This window comes from Puntigrus tetrazona, chromosome 5, assembly GCF_018831695.1.
Source record: "Puntigrus tetrazona isolate hp1 chromosome 5, ASM1883169v1, whole genome shotgun sequence".
Taxonomy (NCBI): Eukaryota; Metazoa; Chordata; class Actinopteri; order Cypriniformes; family Cyprinidae; genus Puntigrus; species Puntigrus tetrazona.
The window spans coordinates 28085633-28106841 of record NC_056703.1 but is presented as its reverse complement, the minus strand read 5'-3'; the positions used below and the strand labels follow the sequence as shown (position 1 = coordinate 28106841).

Sequence of the window (21209 nt, the reverse complement as noted above, 5' to 3'; positions counted from 1 at the left end):
ACAACCCGTTCTAATTCCCGAGGCGCCAAATACAGCTGTTTGTCCAAGTGTTTTGCGTATGTGAGTAGACAGACATCAAAAGAGCCCTTTAGTGTTTTTATTTTAACTGTAAGCCCATTGCTTTCAATGAGAAATTAGTTTTGATAGACTAATGTGAAGACTATGAAAAACATTTCATGCAGGGGGGTACGAATTAAATTATTGAAATCATTTGAATAGTATTTTTTTATCATTTTAGATGTGTGTTATTATTACTATATAGATACCTTTGTGGCAATTAAGTGAATCCCTATCACTAAAGCTACACTATATCATAACAATATGAATCATATAGCAGAAAGATAAAAGTACAGTCACAATTAACTTAACTCTGTGCTGCATTCAAGTCTTCTGAGGCTAAACAGTAGGACTAATTGAAAGATTTTCATTTGAAACCATATTTTGCTCTGAAGCAGTCGACCTTATTTCCTGACCCACATGTGTAGTTAGATAATACTAGACATGATTAGTTAATTTATATAGTTTTAAATACATTCAATTAAACAGTAAAATCTGAGATTCAATAATTTCAGCTTTTTGAGACTCGATAAGTACGTTCTGTTCATAGCTGACGTAGGCCACCAATGAAAAAAACGGCAAAGAATAGATTTAAATAAATAAATAGTCCAATATAGAAATAAATTTTGTGTTAAACTCCCATAGATTCCCACAGGCCTTCTACAAAAGGCCAGCATATCATTCAAATAAACAGGCAGAGTTCCTTCAGAGTGGATTACATATTTTTCTTTGTGTTGCATATTTTTTTAATTTTCTCTTGTCTTCCAAAACTAATAAGCATTAAAGCATGCCAGCCATTATTAAGGTTACGGGTGCTTAATTCGTTTTGACGAGCATCCACAGGAAATGGCAAACCCAAACTGCTGTCCCATGAAATCCACCATCAAATACTCTGTAGTTATTCTGTAGGTGAAATCACACGATCGTTCAATCTCCATGTCAGATTCAAGCCCTGTTCCAAAAACCTGATTGGCCCACAGTGGCCTACATAGATGGGTCTGCAGACAGTCTTCCGGGAAAACAGGTGGTTCTGACTATTCCTGCACACAAGTGTTCTTTTTTCCTATCGAAACGGATGAAATTCATTAAATGTGACCCCACTTTTAGTCTCAGTGCTGTCTTTTGTGTTTATCATATTTATTCAACCTGTCCTGTGCATTGATAAGCAAACCTTTAGTTGACCAAAAGTCTGAGAAATAAACTCACATATTTTGCATATAGGTTAAACTGATAAGAACAATCATTTTATTAAAAATCACAATCATGAGACTGATCATTGTTGTCAATACTGCACTTTCACCTATATACATATATCAACAGAATGTGAACTAATGCAGTTTATGATTAATGATTTATGACGTTATTATGTTAAATATAACATAATCTTCTGTAAAAAGCTAAAACATTCCTATTATTATTAGGATAAGTTTATGCTAATATGTATAAATTGTTTTCTCAAATTATATTTATGATTTAGTAAAAACCTACATATTTTATAATAAAATATAAAATAATTTTCCTAAAGACAAAAAAAAATATTTTAAAGACCATACACTGAAAGATTTTGTTGGATTTATATTATTTACATGTACAACAGCAACTAATCATTTTAGTTAATCAACATTAATCATTTAGGTAAATAATTAGATAAAATTAATTTAAGTTAAGTTAATTTGCCATATTATGTGATTTATATGGTTCCCTGACAGAACATTTAATTTTTAATTACATTTTTGACACACTACCGTTATGTAATAATAGCTAGTGAAGAAACTGTTAGCAGTGAACAGCACACATTAGCATGCTTAACTGTTCTTAAGTAAAGCGGCAAAGACAGATCCATCCTCAGCAAACGCTCCACTCCTGACCTCTATGGCAACCCAGTGTAATAGGTTCCAACATAACTGAACATTAAACACTTTAGGCCAGATATACTAAGCAGGGCAAAGCATGAGAGTGATCCAAAATAGTGCTGATAGGAATGCAAATTTCTGCAGGTGATTGCAGGAAGTATTTCTGTATGGTTTATACGGGTTTGGAGAGTCTTTTTTCAATCATTAGTCTTCATGACGTAGATGAGGTTTGAACTTCATGGGTATTTCTCCTGCAAGGATGTGCCTGAGAGAGAGAGAGAGAGCCATGCACTGCACATGACTCGCTCTGGAAAAATGTCTCCAAAGAAGTGTGTTTTGGTTGTAAGGGAAAGATAATATTGTTTTCACATGTGATTGTTGACGAAATTTTATAAACAAGGCCAAGCTTGATGCAGTATTTTTCATTTGATACTAAAAGATAGAGCAGTCCCAGCTATAAAAGATCCCAGTAATGATTCAGAAATGCAGACGGCAAGTGAAACGGCAACAAATGTCTATTTTCAATTGCCTCCAAGTGCTCTGCTTTTTTTGGAGAGAAGATGTGAAGATGTATCTTTCTGTACCTAACTGTTTCAATCAACGCAATATACCAAGCTCAGCGCAAATTAGTTAAGTCACAAATCAAGAATAAATAAATAATAAAGTAACTGGAGGCCAAAAAAAGAAGGTTTGCTAGAAGATAGACAGATGTGATATTGAGTGACTCCTAGACGAGGGTTCGTCTTTTATTTCCTGAAGCAAATTAAAAATACTGATGATGTGTTCTTCTGGCATTTCAAATATTAATATGTGTGGAAAAAAATCCTCTCCCTTCCAGCACATACACTCTGATCTCAGACGTGCCTCCTCAAGCAATAATTCCAGCCACTTCATACGCAATATAGCTTAAGACATGTTTTTTGGAGCAATAAATAACAGTGCGAATGCCAGTAATTTGACAAGCTCAAACATTAGTAAAACATTTTGCGTGATTAATTTGCATACTCTCCTCCCATAAGTTTTGCACCTGAAAGTAAAACTCCTACAAATGCAAATTCAATAAAACTAGACAAAAAATGACTGTGTCCATGCCTTTTCATCACTGCATATCTTTAGTAAAACCTGACAGTATTCCAAATTCCAATGCCAAAAAACGGTTTGCGCTGACACAAGATGTTAGTAAAACTGGCCCATTAAGTCTCAATCTAGTCTTCATTATTGTTTCATGATTTAAATACTCTCCTCCTATAAATGCTGTATCTAAAAGGGAAACTTTTACAAATACATACTGTATGCAATGAGGTCAGATGTGAAAACGGTTGTTTTCATGCCTTTTTTTCTGTAATGTTTCACAACAATTTGTAGGTTAATAAAATAACACAACTGTTACACTGTTTTCAGTACACAAAGTATCTTGATTTTTGTCCAGCTCAGTTTAAAATTAGTACGGACGCCCATGTACAAATACTCCTCAACAATGTCCACCTCCATCTTCTGATGCTGAGTTCAGGAACGTTTTTTGCCTCCTAAAATCCCTGCTCTTTAGTCTTTGTGATGTTAAGCTGGAGGTCATTCAGCCCCTTCATGCTACAAAACTGTTCACCACACTCCTATCTTCTGTTAACACAACCCACAATAGCTGAGTCATCTGAAAACTAATGCAGAACGCAAGACTGATGATGTGAGGGCTGTACATAAGCACTTTCCCAGTAAAATGTAATATATATAGCCCACACATACTCATCAAAGTCCAGCTAAGCCCACAATATAGTTTGGTACATATTCACCTAGTTCTTTCTCTGTAAAACACGCAACATAACGTGACAAAAGATGGAAGATATAGACTGTACTTAGTACCGGGGATCATACTCACAGGGGGACAGAAATAAAAATCCCATATGTGGGACCACTAAATGTGTTGCCTTAACGAATGCCTTGAAAACCCTTTATCTCTGTGGGAGATTGAAGGATTAAAAACTCTTGATTATGTTTTATTTACTATCTCTGCAGTGCCCGCAGAGATGCCCAAAATCCGGTTCCACACCCCCAGAGTACAGTGAGGCTTCTGACTAGAAAAACAAAGATCAAGAAGGAGGAAGACAGCAAAGTAAAATCCGGTGGTCCCAAGTCCGGGGGTCCTGGAGGGCTCGACTCCTGTGGTATCAGAGGCTGCTACACAATCACCAGATTTCACTGCTGCTGCCATAATCAAGAAGGCCATCTTTTCCATTCACCTTTTGACTGTTCTGCATGCATGTGCTGCTACTGAGTCCACTCAAGAGCCTGTTCCAGTCCAGGAGCCCTTAGAGTTTACTCCATAGCCTGCTCCTGTCAGAAATGACCCATTCCTGTTCAGAAATGTTGTGTCCAGAGCATGTTCCCACCCAAGAGCCCACTTTGGAGTTTAATCCATTCTGAAAGCTCCCATAGACCACTCCAGAGCCTGCTCAAATCCAGGAGCCCGCAGAGTCCACTGTAGAGCCTGCTCCAGTCTAGGAGCCCACAGAGTCCGCTCCATTCAGGGTGCCTTCAGAGTCCAATCTAGAGCCCATTCAAGTCTGAGTACATTCCACTCTGGAGACTGATCTAGAGTCTGCCCAAGTCTACGAGTTCACTCCTGATGCCATTCCAGTCTATCAGTCTACTCCTGAGCTCACTCGAGTCTATGAAGTTACTCCAAAGATTGTTATACTTCACAATTCTGCTCCAGAGTCAGTTCTGGACTATGTGTTTGCTCCTCAAGTCTCAATCAATTGCATTCCAGAGTTTGCTCCTTTCTACAAGTCTGCTCCAATGCCCACTGAATCTACTCCTGAGCCCACTCAATGTTCAATCCTGAGCTTGTTCTAATCCACTCCTAAGCCTACTCTAGTTCCTCCCAAGGTGGCGACTTCTGCTGCAGAACTTCCTGAGTCAGTGGTGCCAACTTCAGGGGGCAATGGTGCCCACTCCTGAACTCTTAGTCTGTCCTGTCACAGACAGAGACTGTTGCTGAACTGTCTACATGTCAGGTTATGACCATAGAGGCTATTACTAACCCCTGCTTTTTATTGCAGTCCCGTCTGGTCAGCCAGTGGGGTAATCTGCGTTGCCAGCTCCACTGAAGTGGTATTCAACACTGTCAGCATCACTGAGAGAACCTTTGGTCCTGTCAGCCTTACTGTGGTGGTCATCTCCTCTGCCATGGGGATCTTCTGCTCCATCTGCTCTTCTGGGATGGCTGACCAGGGTTGTGCCAGCCACCAGAGGGCACTCTTCAGGGTCTTTATTTGTTTTGGACTTCAGTTCCCTTCACCCATTGCACTGATAATTGTTTCATTACCTTCAGCTGTTTGTCATTTACCTACTAGCGTACCCTGATATATGCCATGCTCACTTGTAGACAGACAGACAGATTTTTAAATGATGCCACTCTCTTTATATTCACTGAAAACTACCAAATTATTATAAATACAAGTAAAGAGTTGCCTTGTCTTGTATTTTTCAGACACCGTGAAAATGTTTGTCCTTTCTCCCCTCTGCAGTTATTCTAGGAAGGCATTAATTTTGTCCAAATGCATGCACAGACAGACACAGGATCATGTGCACATTTAGGATATTTATAGTCCCATTATGCACCAGACACAGGCCTAAAAAAACTGCCTGTGGCTAAGAAAGAGGTGAGAGCTGACATCATTGGAGTGCTGAATTAATGGTCTTGTTCCATATTTTCCTATGTGAACTGCAAAGGAACAGAGGTGAGTTACAAGCCGTATTACACTGCATTATCTAAGATAATATGCCTTCTGAACTATTTACAAATGTGTATAGGCACTATAATCACTTTTTGAAAAGTGATCAGTGACTAAAGTACTAATAATTGAATTACTAATAACAACAGTTATTAACAAACTGAAATGTAACATATTATTTAATGAATATCCAGGCTGTCATTACTGCACGTTCATGAGACTCTATTGATGCAGCAGTTCATTACAACTTGTCCAGAAAGTGGTGAATAATCAAGATTAATAAGAACAAATCAATACCTATAAATCCCCCAAAATTTATCTTTATACTTTAGACTGTGGTTGGACTATGGTCAAGTCAAAATGACAGATGACAGATCTCTTTTCCAAAAAAAGAGAAGGGAATGTGACATCAAAGGTGAGTAAATAATGACTTTTTTTTAAATAATGAAAGATTAATACTGTCAGTTATGGCCGCTGATAAAAGTAAGGGTATATATATATATATATATATATATATATACACACACACACACTCTTGCTTGCACACAAAAAGTCTTTCCATCATGGCATGCATATAAATATGTGGTCTTAAAACTGTTCCAGACAACATCTTTAAATACCATGTCAAGTTAGAGACCAAAATAAATTGTCAGAACGCCACTTAGTGGACAAAACTGAGAGTGCAGCGCTATGTACATTCTAAGCCATATGAACAGATGTATAGGATAAAATTAGATAAGGAATGATGAGCAATATAAAATTAGTTGAACTTGAAAAGATAATTGTCACTTAAATCTCTCTGTCTGTCTATCTATATATTTTCCCTCTGTCTATCTAACTGTCTGCACTGTATGTTACATCATTTACATTTGCCTTCCAATTAATCACCTGTTGCTAGAAATTTTCCTCTATTTAACATTTTTTCTCTACTTATCTGCAGGAACATTTACACATTCTGTGTTCACGAAGACAAATATCAGTACTTCTATTGCTCAAGGTGATTATTGATGTGAATTAATGTGAAGAGATTGGACCAAAACTATTACCTTGTTCTGTACAGTTTATAATGCAAATTATAAAAATCCAACTTTTGATTTTCACCAGCCATATGGCACATGTGACCAGCAGAGCGGGGCTGTGTTGAGACATTTCTATTTCTGTGTGTGGTGTGTATGTGCTTTTGTGAAGACAGTGAGTGATGAACAGAGTGATGCTTACCTATGCATGACTTTCCAGCTTAAAAGGTATTTGCTTTGCTTTTACTTAGCTTTTTATTTTAGCTGCACTTAGTTTTGCTTTGCTAAGTGAAAAAAGCTCAAATCCAAATCAACTTCCCTCTTTTAAAGTAAGTCTAGTGGATTTTCTTGCCGATTTTATACTCATCTGAAAATTTTAAGTCTGACCAATGTCTGGGTATTTGGATAAGTAATATCAACTGCCCATAATGCAAATGGTGAAGAACAAGTTATAAGCTTGCCTTAATTTCTAATGTTGAGTATGAGTATGAGTAATAGTGATGCTTGCTTTGGCCTCACTAGTATATCAGCTTAAGCAAGTAGCATGACAAAAGGAAATGAGTCATAAACCATTTGGCATGCTCACTTAACAAGAACAAGAAGGACTTACTTTTCTTCCAGAAAAGAGCATACACAGCTGGTGCATGGACCCTCCATTCTTAGTCAGCTCTTTCTTCAGAGTTTTGGGCGATGGAAGTGTCCAGCCGCCCTTGTGTGTGCCGGCCACCTCCATGCAGTTGATGGCATTGTCAGATGTGAAGCAGGTTGCGCGAGGGTCCTGGAGAAGGCTGCCCTCACTGTGTGTGCGTCTGCGCAAGGAATTCTGCACGCTGAGTCCACCTGAGTGCTTTTCGCAGGAAGTGGCCTCTACCATGCTCCTCCTTTTACTGTCACTGCGTTCCAGGTAGTTATCATCGCTGTCTTCCTCCTCCTCCTCCTCCTCATCATCTTCATCTTCTTCATACTCTTCATCTGTGCCAGGGGTGGAGAGTGCGTCTGCACTGAAGGACCGATCTAATCGCAGCTCGGGGATAACAAATGATGAAGAAGAGGATGAGGGTGGAGCGTTCGTGTCCACTGCCTCTGAAGCATTGTCCTCGTCAACAAGCAGGGGTTTTTCATCTTCACAGTCTCTTGCGTGTGCGTGCAAGAACTCCTGCTCTTCTTTCTCCTCCGTCGTTGGATCTGTATTCTCCCTCTCCTCCTCTTTCTCCCTGCCTTCATCCTCCCTCCATAGCTCATTCATGCTGCTCTCGGTGCTCTTCCCATCTTCTCCCTCAGTGGAGGGCGGAGGTGTTGGTGGAACCAGGTGGATGTTCTCCTCCAGAGGGGTACACAGATCCTCCAGCAGGTTGAGGCTCCTGGACTGAGGGCTACTGGCAGTGGTGGCTGATGCATCGGAAAAGTTGCCCAGGGAATGGTCATCCTCAGAGGTCATTCTCCGGCCCCTGAGGTCACATGGCTCATCCTGCTTGGGTTCGAGCATCTGACAACAGAATAACACAGTGGTGCAATATTACAATCTGTAATTATAGTCAGTAACTGAATGATTATTATAGAACTGCTACAGAAAATATTGTGTTATATTTGTGAACAAACACGCAAAGTGAAGTTAAGTGACATGTGGCTTGTGTGTTTATCATCTTATCATTGTTTAAGGACACGAGGACAGGGTAAGATATTGGATGTCACCTCCATTATTTACAATGTTGATTTACTTTAAATTGCAACGTGTTTTAGCATGTGCAGGACAATCAGTCTGTGTCTTATTATATTGAAATAAATATGCTAATATAGCTGATATTAAAAGTGGGGATAATGCCCCATTCCTGGTCCCTTCTAAAAATTAATTCTTGTACAATAAAAGGCTAAACGAACAAAAAACAGAAAAGTAGTTATTTTAGACAGTGAAGGTTGAAAAAAGAATTTATGGTAATTCGTGTTAGCCAAAACACATGAGTATAAAAGAGGAGTGAAAATTTAATATCAGCAATCGCAGGCAGATGGGATTAGATTTCTCAGAGGAGACAGGCAAAAGGTAGGTTATTTGCTCTGGAATTTGTACAGAGACTGTGCAAAAAAACACAGGATTAAAACCACAATGCAAATTTGTACAATACAAATTTATCTAATTTCCTCTGAGAAATCTATAAATGGGGTTTTACTCATCATAAGAATCACATGGTATTACATTATTAAACATAAAATGGACTTCAAGTCAGCGATTTTAGGACTGAATGTTTAATGAGAAATATTTTATTATGACTTAAGTATTCTTTTTTATAGCCAAGATATTTACCCAAGCCTTTGCTTTTCTTTCAGGTTTTATAGATGTATGGAGGACTTTCTTTCATTCTTTATATTTATTTCTGTGTAGAAATTTAGACAGTGTGGACAGTGCTCCTGTTTCATCCATATAATACAAACATTAAAAATACATTAAATAAAAATAATGCTGCAAATGGCAAATTGATCCCATCTGAAGAAGAAAGGAAATAAAACGTGCTTTTGGGGAATAATTAATTACTACTTGAGTAACTAATTCATGGGTAACACTTTAGAATACTGTTCCATCGTTTATGAATAACTAAACAGGAACAAATGACTAATGCACTATTAACATTGTAATAACTACTATTACCTAACAAGAAACTCTGATTAACAATTTAGTAAATAATAGCACTCAGTTGAAACTGCAACTATATCCTGGAGAACTCCTAATAACTACTGCATACAGGTTTGTAATTAATGTGAATTATGCATAATAAATAATTAATTCTAAAATTAAGGTAATGGCAACCCATTAGTAATGACTCGAGAACTGTCAAGTTCTTATAAAGGAATTACTAATTACTTGAATCAGTATTCTAAAGTGAAAATCATCATAATCCCTAAAATCAGCTGACGTCATTGTAATCTTTTGAGATGAATGTGGGGTTTATATGAAAGGTTTTGGATAGTAATGACTCAAGTGTTACTACATCTTTCTGAAGAAACTACTAGTTATTTGGACCCGTATTCTAAAGTGACGATCATGATAACCCACTAGTAATGATTTAAATTTAGCAGCACTAACCAGAACTTTACAAAAACGTTTTCAAAAAAGTTTCAGTGACTGCTAGAGAGCTATCACGATCTTCATTTTAGAATACTGATCAAAAACCTAGTAATTCCTTTAGAAGGATGTAGTAACACCCGAATAACTAATATTCAATATTTCACAAAACCCGCAAAACCATACAATTATTTTAGTCATTACTAATGAGTTCCCATAATCTTCACTTTAGAATACTGATCCCAATAATTAGTAACTCCCTCTGAAGTATTCGGTAATACTTGAGTCGTTACTAGTGGGTTACCATGACCATCACTTCAGAATGAATTATGCATTATGTATTATTTAAATTATGAACCTGTGTACTGTAATTTTTAGTAGTTCTTGGGGGGGTATGAAAAAATAATAGTTATTGATTAGCTAAGTACTATTACTTAATAATTCCTCAATAAGACTTTTTTGTTAGTTAATAGTAGTTACTAGAGTGCTAATATTGTGTTACTCATGTGTTCTTCATGTGTTATTCGTCATCTAGGCTTGTTTTTTAGTAGATTTTAGTATATCACTTACAGCCTTAAATGACAGATAAGACTGTTAGCTTTTTTAGATGTGAAAAATACAATAAATTATGCCCTATATCATGTACTAGCGCTACATTTAATATAGTAGTGCTGGTACATACTGACAGCTTTCTGAACTCGAATCAGCTCTCTCTCAAAACTCTTTGCTGTTTATCACTCACTCTAATAGGGTGCGACCAAAGCTGGTAAGAAAGAACTCCTCTGAGTGCTTTTCAGAGGGTTTTACTGCAACAGAAAACAAGCTCAGCTGATGCAGCCAAAAGCAGAAGTCATAAGATGGAATTCATATTACCACCGCTCACATGATGTACGACATATTAGCTCTCTCCCATCCATAACTGGAGCTTCACTAAGAATGAGCCTCTTATCTCGTCTGCGGTATTTTTAGGTTGTGCGAAAGGTTACTACCGAACAGAGCGACACAGAGGAAATTAGGACACAAGAACCAAGACAGATGATTTCCTTAAACGCTCTCTTTTGCTCTGTTATCCGTGACGGGATGGTTCACTTCGTTGAGTCCCTCATGCATCACTTGCCCATCGTGACGCAGAAGAAAAAAATAGAATACTTGCGTAACGTGTGTCTGGGGGGAGGGGCTTTAAAAGCGTTCACAGAAAAAAAATGTGTAGAATAAGACAGTGATGCATAAGAATTGTAAACACGAACTACATTTATTTTCTTTGAAATAAATAAAGAGAGTGGATTTCACAAAGAATAAAATATATATAAATTCAATGGATTTTTTGCCTATGCAAAACTGCCATGATGATAAGGTCATTGCGAGGGTGTTGCTAAGATATTCTTAGTGGCATTGCTAGGCAGTCGCTAATATTCTGAGTGGTTCCTTCGTGGCTCAAATGAAAAGAGCTCTAACCCAAATTTTCAAAAGTGCAATGGTGATTCTTTCCTAAAACATCACTAATTATTTCATCAATAAGGGTGCAGTATTACTGTATTCTAGATGCTTGTACAACCTTTTAGTCACTCCCAGGAAATCATCTCATCTATTATTCATTAAAATCACTAAGCTGTCCAACATAATGACTGGAAAATATATTTTAAACAGAGACGACTCTTCTCATCAAATAAGTCTTTAGACATCCTCTATGTACGCATGTGGACTCAGACGATGTGCAAGCTATGCGATGACTTGCCTTCATTGTGTTTTTGAATTCTGTTAGACTGCAATTAGTGGAATTGCATTTTTTTGCACCACGGGGGCACTACAGAGGACATTAACAGAAATTGTATTTTTTTTTCCCACAGTATTTTTTTCAGGTCAGCTGCTGTAAAGGTGGAGCATCAGATTGAGCTTACTCAAACGGCTCCTGAAATAGAAAATTACATTCTCTTGATATTTGCACATATAAGAGGGTGCATTACAATTAAAAAATGTCATGTGTAAAAGAACTTCTAGGAGTTATTCTACTTGCCTAATCCTACCCGATACCTAAACTTAACAACTACCTTACTGTTTTAGGTATGTTTTGAACCAGCATCACAGCTTCAAAACATAACTAACCAGCATATACTGTTATTTTTAACAGCGATTGCTTGCACTAACACAAGCAGCTTTAAAATATCAGGCAAAGCTAATGATCAGCAGAACCGTGGCTCAAGGTGAGGTACCTGGAAATGATTTAGTACATGCCATTGAGAAGTCAACACTATAGCACCTAAACAAAGTACTATCGATTTCATCTAGTTTCTCTAAGCTAGGCCACTGCCACAAAGTCTAATCCATATTGCATCTTATTCTGGCCAAGAACCACCCAAAATGAGAGACTGTCTGGCTGATATATAAAACTACAAACCACAGTTCACGTGGTTTACAGTTTGAGGTTGGAAACTGCGAGAAGAGCAGAGTTGCCTGTCCTTGAAATTGATTAAAAGCTACAAAATGCACTGCATTTTAGCCTGATAATTTTGTTTAAGAGCATTTTCTACTCAAGTCCACGTGTTTTTAGGGAAATGCCTCCCTGGAAGCACTGCTTAGATTTATGCAAATAGACTTAAGTCGGGCATCCTCGACTAAAGGTACCACCAGATACTCACTCTATGCAGAACAATCCACTTCAGCAGAGCACAACATTTACCACAAGGCCTTTACGAGCTGCTTGTGCAAGAATGTTGCAACAGAATAACATGATCTATTCATTAGGCAAAGAGAATTCAGGTACCTCTGGACTGACCTAATTGAGTTAAAATTTCTTAAAAGCTCCACTGTGAACCTTAGTAACTCGGATATCATAGCTGAAATTCAAAGAACCCTCATTTGACTATGATCAAACCAGCAGTGGCGTGAAATATTTTAGAAAATTTTATCAGTTATCGTTTTGACTACTTTGTAGTTTCCCTGAGTATCAAAGATATTAGCAAGTTTTACTTTCTACATGACAACATTTTTCGATAAACACAGTGGTGTCAAAATGTGTTTTATTAGATGAGGCTAGACTTAATTTTACTTAATATTATTTTGTCTATTAAGTGAAAGTGAAACCTGGAGCAGTGAGGAGCAGTTGGGTGTTTGATGCCTTGCTCAAGGTTCTCACCTCAGTCGTGGTATTGAAGGTGGAGATAGTGTTGGTTATTTACAAACCCGCGACCTTTAGAGTACAGGCCTGTAATAAGAGGCTGTTGAGTCGGCCTTGACTTATTTCAGTTTTGAGGTGTTCAGTTTAATTTTGATTTTAGAAAATACGTGATTGCTCTCCTCGCAAATCAACAGTTTCTTGTTTTTCATTATTTCTCTTGAGCTTATTATTAATATGAGTAAAGCACCATTCAAATTAGATACTCCAAGACTTTTATTTAAGTAATTGGCCTATTGGATATGGTGACTTGCAACTTGAAATAATTTTTACTGTTTACTGAACTTTAATTTAAACATGGTTTCAGGTAATCTTTAGACATCTGCCAACAAGTACTGATTTCTTGATTTCTTCATCTTCACAGCCAAACATGACTGTGCACAGCGAACCCACTGTGTGCACGTCACTAGCAAACTAGGGGCAACGCAACCTTAGGGGAATATGAGATACGTAAGGCTTGAGCAGGCATTAGCTTATCAATGGAGACCTTGTGATCCATGTCTTGTTCTCGCTTCTCTATCTCATGTAGCCCCTCAGGCACCACAGAAGTTCTTTTTAAAGAAAGCAATCTGGGAGCAAAGCATTTTCAAGCTACATGCTCTTTCAACAGACATAGTCGCAAGTTAGGGTGAAACAAAGACAACATGAATTTTTGCCATTATCATATTTGATTTCACCCTGTTAATCAATATGCGTAATAATTTAATGAACCAGCTTTATATTTACCATAAGTTTTCATCTTAAGCGTCATCCGCAGTAATTTGGGATTTTAGCCAAAAAGATTACAAATGTTTTCAGACATTTTGGTTCTCTCTTCTTTCACTGAGTCATACCATTCATAGTGTCAACCTCAGATGACACATTCTCAAACCATTTAAGTACCGTCTGATGAAAATGTCAAAAGCTTTCTCAAAATAGCAATCTCAAATTTAATTAGCTGTCTTTGTGCAATATCCATGAGTGCACAGGCCTTTATCAGTCAACCAGGAAACAAGCTAATCCACACAGTAAGTGTACAAGGTTGACATCAAACCTTTCAAAAAAGATTTCAAAGAGATTTTTTAAGAACCTTGAATAAGGTAAAATAAATGCAGAAATAAATACACAAATATAACACAATTGTTTGTGTGTGTGTGTGCAACGCAACTGCATGTAAACTGTACTTAACAGTAATGACAGACTGAAGCAATATGCTGACATTGGCATTATGCTTCTGTGCAAACTCAAGACAGATATTAGGGGCACTTAAGGTTGTCACAAAAAAGGTGGAACCACTCTGATATGTGTCTGAATTATATTGACAGACATTATGATCAGCTGAGCATCAGCTGTTTGCACGCTTGACTAACATGACCTGCCTAAAGCTTCAAATCTAGTCTTTCCTTCATCTTAAAAAAACAAAAATGAAGCTATTCTTTCAGAATGTTCGTTCATTTATTAAAACGCAGTCAGCCTACAAAAATTCCAAAGTCATTTTTTTCCCCGTTTGCCACCTAAAATATGAAACTGCATTCATAACAGACAGACAGACAACAGCAGCTACAATACATAAATAATGATAAAATATTTGAACAAACTGAAAATCTAATCACAGTACCAAGCACTGATAAATCAGTTGCTTGCTATCTTAAAGGATTCGGTCACCAGGAATCGACCATAGAATAATGTTGGTGAGCATTAATGCTGGGATGATTGATAAATCAATGGGACACTGAAGATAATTGGCTGCTGTCCGGTGTGTCTGTGCTCGCAGAATGAGTGAAATCAGTGGGTGAGACGTGTCTTTACAGCAGCGTCAGTACAGCATTAGAAACAGCAGATTAAAGGCGTAACTGAATGGGATGGGGGGCAAACACTTCAAAGCAGGCACATGGAGAGGGGACGTGCCTTGCACATCAAAACATGCCAGATCACTTGATACTCGCTAACAAGAGGAACGAGGTAAGATACAGAGACAATACACACATATACATTTCAATCGTGACTATCTGAAGAGTTTTAGCATGTTAATGAAAAAGGCGGTGTTAATGTAATTGGTCTTGATCTGACTATATACTATATCTGCTATGTACACTGCTACTGCTGAAGTATGGCGACTTGCAGACACATTGCTTTAATCATGTAAGATGTGCTGCTGCTGCATGAATAGGCCATAGCAGATCTAGACAGGTGGAGCTGGGGGAGGTGGGGGGTTTCAGAGGACATTAAAAAGTTCACTGTACACTTTGTAAAATTAAGAAATGAGACACTGTTCTAAAGGAATAGTTCACCCAAAAAAGAAAGTCCTGTCATCATTTACTCAATCTCAAGTAGTTCCAAACCTGTATGAATTTCTTTGTTCTGTCTAACACAAAGGAAGATATTTTGAAAAAAGTTTGTAACCAGGTTGTTTTGGTGACCCTGGTTTGATGTTTGGAACTACTGGAGTAAACGATGACAGAATTTTAATTTCTGGTTAAACTAAAAAAGTATGTCACTGTACTTTATTTACCCTCTAATTAGTATTTCATAGTGGTACATATTATTACCAAAAGTATGCTTGCTATTACCAGTTGCGTATCTATTTGGAGAGAACCTTACAACTACTTGTGGGATCAATGTACAGTAAATGTTGAGCAAGCAGTTTAACTGGCTACAAAATCATCAGAGGTCAGTCAGCTTGCGCCATGTGGCAAAGGATGCAAGATAAAGGACCTATCAGCCTTCAGTGATGATTAGGTAACGTTAAGTGTCTGATGCATCCTGAGGTCATTAATAACACATCTATCAAGTGCTCCAGAACATGCTGGCAAGCTGTCTAAACACAATTTGGGAAATCATATTGGTTAACTTCAAATTATGCTAAATTGTTTACAAAAGTAACAAAACCTACACCTACACTACTCTGTTCCATGTGTTCTATGTCAGAAGAATAGCATTAACACTTGGTAATTAATTGTGATATGGAATAACAAGAATATATATGACAAGAGCATTTTTCCAAATCTTTTCCTCATTATTATATATATTTTTTGTATATTCCACTGTAACAGTATGAAAAAACAGCCCATTCGTGGTCTTCTCTACTGATTTAATTTGCAATATATCTCATTAATAATGCACTGGAATATACTAAGAATTTTAACTAAGATTTGGCCTCCCAAATACTTTTTAGATTTTAATTTAAATATTTTCCTCAAATTAATTATTTAAAATGCAAGTGTTATGTATATTACATGATACAGACATATATTACTACAGTGATACATGTCTGTAATATTGCTGTAGAACATTTTTATTTTTGGTCTCTTGAAGATATTTGCTAATGCTTTTACTATGTACCCAGTTCTTATTGTGTTCACAAAGTGAACCTTTGTCTTATTGTTTACACGTTAATAGAAAGTTACTCCCATAATTCACGCAAAGCGCCAAAGGGTGTAGTAAAAGATGGATAAACAAAACCATTTGCATCACTAAAATATGACGAGGTAATTGTTAAATAGTTGCCAACAATCACTTTTATCACAGACATTTTAGTAAAATCCAGCAGTATATCTCACTTTTAGCAAGCAGAGGAGATCCACCAAATAGAGCCATAAAATATTCAACAGTAAACAAAACAACCATTGCCTTTCGTGGCCATTAGAGACAATCTCTCTGTTACTAGGGCCTAATATATTCCTCTACTCTCAGAGAGAGGGAAGGGCACAGAGGTAAAATTAATCAAACACAGAAGGTCAGGGACACACAATACTTGATTAAGGTCACACAAGCCATCACAAAGTCATTCGGCCCAATAAAGATGCCCGCTGTAGTCATTAACATGGCCGCAGCAGGGAAGCCTTATTTTCTTGATCCCTCGTGCCCAATCTCACTAACGTCTGTCCTCCACAAACAAACATGTTTAGGGCTGTTAGACCTAAAAGATTAATGAAAGGACGAAAGAGAAATGTTGCAACTCATCGGTAGGACACGTTGCATCATCACCAAACGACAGCTTTGTCCCTCTAATGTTTTGATGTTACCTAATTAAATGAAAATAATTTAATAGCATCTACTCTAATTATTCTATCAGTGAAGTCCACTATTTAAAATAATACCTTCATGAACATATCTAAAAAAAACACATGTACCCTCAACAATAGCTGTGAAAAATAACAATGCTGCAAAATATTTAATAATTTTATATTTAGATACTACTTCTTATAGAAACCCCCTCTAAAGTAACATAAGAGGAAATCAAATGTTTAGCATCTCTAGTATTATACGTATCAGTGAATTTCTAGCTACAAATGGTGGGCACAGTTTACAAAACTGTCTGTAGATTACAAATCTAAGAGTACAGTTGTCAAATCTGAGAGTATACAGGCGTCTAAATAGAGGGCTCAAATTACAAAACTGCGGGCAAAAAGATGAGGGAACTGTTTCCAAATTCATGAGTTTATTTCATAAATTGCAAAACTGCAAAACCGTAACCACAAGAAAAAAATGATTTTACTGTAGATGACCCTTGGGGAACTTCATACTCTCTCATGCTGCAGTAAATAGAATTTACAATAGGGAATTATGTCAATTATCCATCTAACTGCATGGAGTCATCTATTCCTCATAGCAGGGCTCATCGTAATGCAGTTTATTGCAACATGCTCTCTGTACTATGTTAAAATTAAAGAAGTAAAAATAATTTACAATGAAGAAAAATTGTATTTATTTTTTTTTCATTTTCGTTTGAGAAGGAAGGCATGCAAAGCATTGCGCTTCTCAATATTCATTTAATATATTTGCACACGACACTACAGATTTAAACAGTTTATTCAACTTTTTATTCAGCTTTTACATTGCTCATATAGCTCATATTGTGTAATATAGTGAGAATTCTGTAAAGAGTTCATGGCAGAAAGACACACGAGCTAATGGTGGATATTTGTACAATTATACTAAAAGGCCTCTAACTTGTTAAAAATTCAACTAACAATCTGCATGTAGCGTTTTGTGCTTCCCCACTTAAGTTTTTAATGTCTCAAGCTCAGATGGCCAAGATTAGTAAAGTCACAGAGAAGTCAGATACGAAACAATTCTCATTCAATGCTCATTCTTACAACAGCACCTTTATTTTATAGCTCTATATCATCTATAGGTTCAGTTGTTAGCTGAGACAAAGTTGATGCCTCCAGAGATATGAAAGAGCAACCTCTGAGCAAAAACATCTCCCCACACACTTTTTAACATCCTGTAAGCTTCTATAGAACAGCAGCAACCACAAATACAATACACAAGCACATACGCTGAAACACTTGAGATCACAGACAGAAGTAAACCACACCTCGGACACACGCACTCACCATCAGGACAGACAAACAGCCTTGAGAATCAAACGATGCGCATCTGTTTGTGTGTGTGTGTGTGTGTGTGCATGTGTTTGTGTCAATGTATGCAGATTCCAGTTCCTTCTTTAAGATCAGCAAGAAAAGAAAGAAAGGACTGAGAGAAAAAGAGAAATCTAGTGGTCGGACGGGTGACACCCTCTTTACATAAACACATCATGAGTGGAAGGAAAGAGAGAGAGTGTGAGAGAGTGTGTGAGAGAGAGTGAGAGTGTGTGTGTGTGTGTGTGTGTGTGTGTGTGTGTGTGTGTGTGTGTGTGTGTGTGTGTGTGTGAGAAAAAGAGAGAGTCTTTAACAAACACACCATTAAGCACTGATCATTCACCCCAGCCTCACTCAAGACATCATGCCACTTGGCTGGACTTCCATGTCTGACTGAATACACAAACATTAACGTCCACTACACACACACACACACACACTGAGAAAGAGAGAGTCCTATCTGCTCTGTTTGTGCTAGTCAAAATGGCAAGAAAAGCAGATACTCTAGAATGGTACTCTAGAAATAAACTTATTTAAATGGTCAGTCTGAATTCTCGATTCTGATTGGCTGGCAGGTATGCATAAAAAAATGTATGCACTGGTTTCAAGTCAGATGAATCTATTCTCTGAATGCATCTGCTACTTTAACTGACACACAAAAACAGAGATTGGAGTGACTTTTATTAATAGCTTCGTTATTTCAGTAACTAAAATTCAAATAACTAACTTCAAGGCTTTATATTTCGTAGAGAAGGATCCACAGGAATTAGTTTATTGATTTAACTATTTGTATTACTATATGCTACAAATTGAGTTTCTCTAACTAAGTGTAATTTGTTGAGTAAACTATTTCATTAGAAACTCTCAAAGCTCAAAACTAATGTTGTGTAATTATTTTTATTACTGTTTTGTTGTTGAGCCAAAGTATTTGTTTTTTAGATTGCAGACCGATCATGAGCACACTTGCACATTTATGCATTCTGCGTGGAATCTTTATAAATTTTTGAGATATTCAGAGCGGCACATAATGATGCACAAACCTGTTGTCTGTTTATTTATTCATTCGTTTGTTTCCTTCTAGGTCCAATCTTTTCCAGGTCCTTTTTTTGGTGCATTCTCATAAAACGCCTTCGACACTACACGAACAGCTCTTACATCTCATTCGTCATTGCATCTCAATGTGTCCTGTTGCAATGTACAAGTCGTGTCATATTTGACATCACTGACATTGATTGAATATGTCTTATCATTGACGTGACAAGAAACCTGGCATGACACGTCTTGGCACACAGTAGCATATTTTAAATGTGAACAAGCAATGATAGAATATTTTCAGGAACTTAAATATGTGTGTACTATTCGCTGCCAAATATAGCTGCTTTTAAAGCCCCTTATCTGCATGGAAAAGAGCAGCATTAACACTGAACTTCTTCTTTTGTGTTTCGCAGAAAGCAGCTTTGGATTTGCATGAAGGTGTATAAATGACGATTTTGTGGGTAAACGATTTGTAGTGAACTGTAAAAAGCGATACAGTATTCTCAAACGCCGCAACTACACGAGGAAGTGTTCAAGAACAACAAGTTGAGAAATCTCCACTTCGAATGTGTGCACATTATAAACTTTATGAAAGGACATTTCCTCTGGACGCGTCTGCCTCGCACAGTTACGGTTCACCTTGCCTTCACGAGCATTGTGGGAAATGTCAGTCACTTAAACCTCATAAAGCAATTCATCATCATGCAAGTCGCCGCTCACCGTGTATGTTTTGCTATATGTGAAACGAGTGCAAGAAACTTTATTTAACAATTTACCACTTGCTTATCTCAGCAAGCTCCATTTATAAGCAATAAAAAACACGCACGCACTAAAACAGTCATAAAATATGAGCATGTTAAACATTTCATATATTTTGTTCGTTAATCATCATAAAATATCGCTTCCTAAAAAAGGAAATAAATAATTTTTTTTATTTATTTGCATTAGAAAACCGGATAAAAAAATATAGAAATAAAATAAAAACAACTGAAAAATAATACAAATATCTGAAAAAATGTAATCTTGATAAAATCTGCTATGATATTAAACTAAACCGTAACATAAATGTCATAAAACAGCGAAGTAAACCGCGCAGCTTTAGAAACATCTATTCCCGTCTTCACACACACACACACACACACACACACACGCATGCACAAACTGTGTCAAATTAGGTGTAAAAGCTCAGTTTTGGACCCATTAAAGCAGGTGTACCTTAAATACAGGCATCTGGCCGCTGTGAACGCGTCTCTTTCACATGTGCTGATCCTGAATCCTGTCCAGTAGACGTCTCCTTCTGTACTTCTGCCTAGAAATGCACTGTAAGTTCCCTTTGCGCGTCTGTTTGGTTCTATTTCAGTCTACCTGCTCTTTTTGCTCTCTGTGTGGATTTGTCTCACTCTGTCCACGGTTTCATCATGAGTTCCACAACAATTGCTGCAGACTGTGTGTGTGTGTGTGTGTGTGTGTGTGTGTGTAGCAGCTTGCTCTGAGGCGCGACTGTGCTGCTGAACAAAATGACTAGAGAGAGAGAGAGAGAGAGAGAGATAGAGAGCGAGAGAAAGAAAAGAGAGGACTGCCCATGTCCTGTCTCTCTCTTTCGTTCTCTCTCGTTCTCTCTCTCCAGAGACAGGCCGCTGTCCCGCTCTGCTTGCTGTTATTTTTAGAAGCGGCCGAGCCGTGAATCAAAGGCTCATGCGAAAGAAACAGGCACATGTCATACATACGCCGGGCAGATCAGGGGATGTCTATCTCACACAAACAAACACACACAATCCCCGCTCAGCCATTTGTGCAAATTTCATCAGCCCTGCTGCAGAGAACCTGCAAGTGCTTGATTTCTGTGAGGTCATTATACAGTTTGTATAATATATTGCAGTGAAACCTCCACATAGCTGCTATAATAATCAGTTTGTGCAATAATGGCCAAAAATATGAGGCCAAC

At 37.4% G+C, this 21209-nt stretch overlaps 1 protein-coding gene across 1 annotated transcript in view; it reads right to left on the bottom strand.

The window, feature by feature from the left end:
• Window positions 1-20633, bottom strand: part of LOC122345675 (regulator of G-protein signaling 3-like) — a 50868-nt gene extending 30235 nt beyond the window's left edge. Inside the window, exons 1-2 of the mRNA XM_043240057.1 lie at window positions 20480-20633; window positions 7268-8143 (exon numbers count right to left, since the gene is read on the bottom strand). Coding sequence (XP_043095992.1) covers window positions 7268-8143; window positions 20480-20494 — 891 coding nt within the window. The 5' untranslated portion in view covers window positions 20495-20633. The remainder of the gene's footprint in view (window positions 1-7267; window positions 8144-20479) is intronic.
• Between the last annotated feature and the right edge of the window lie 576 nt (window positions 20634-21209).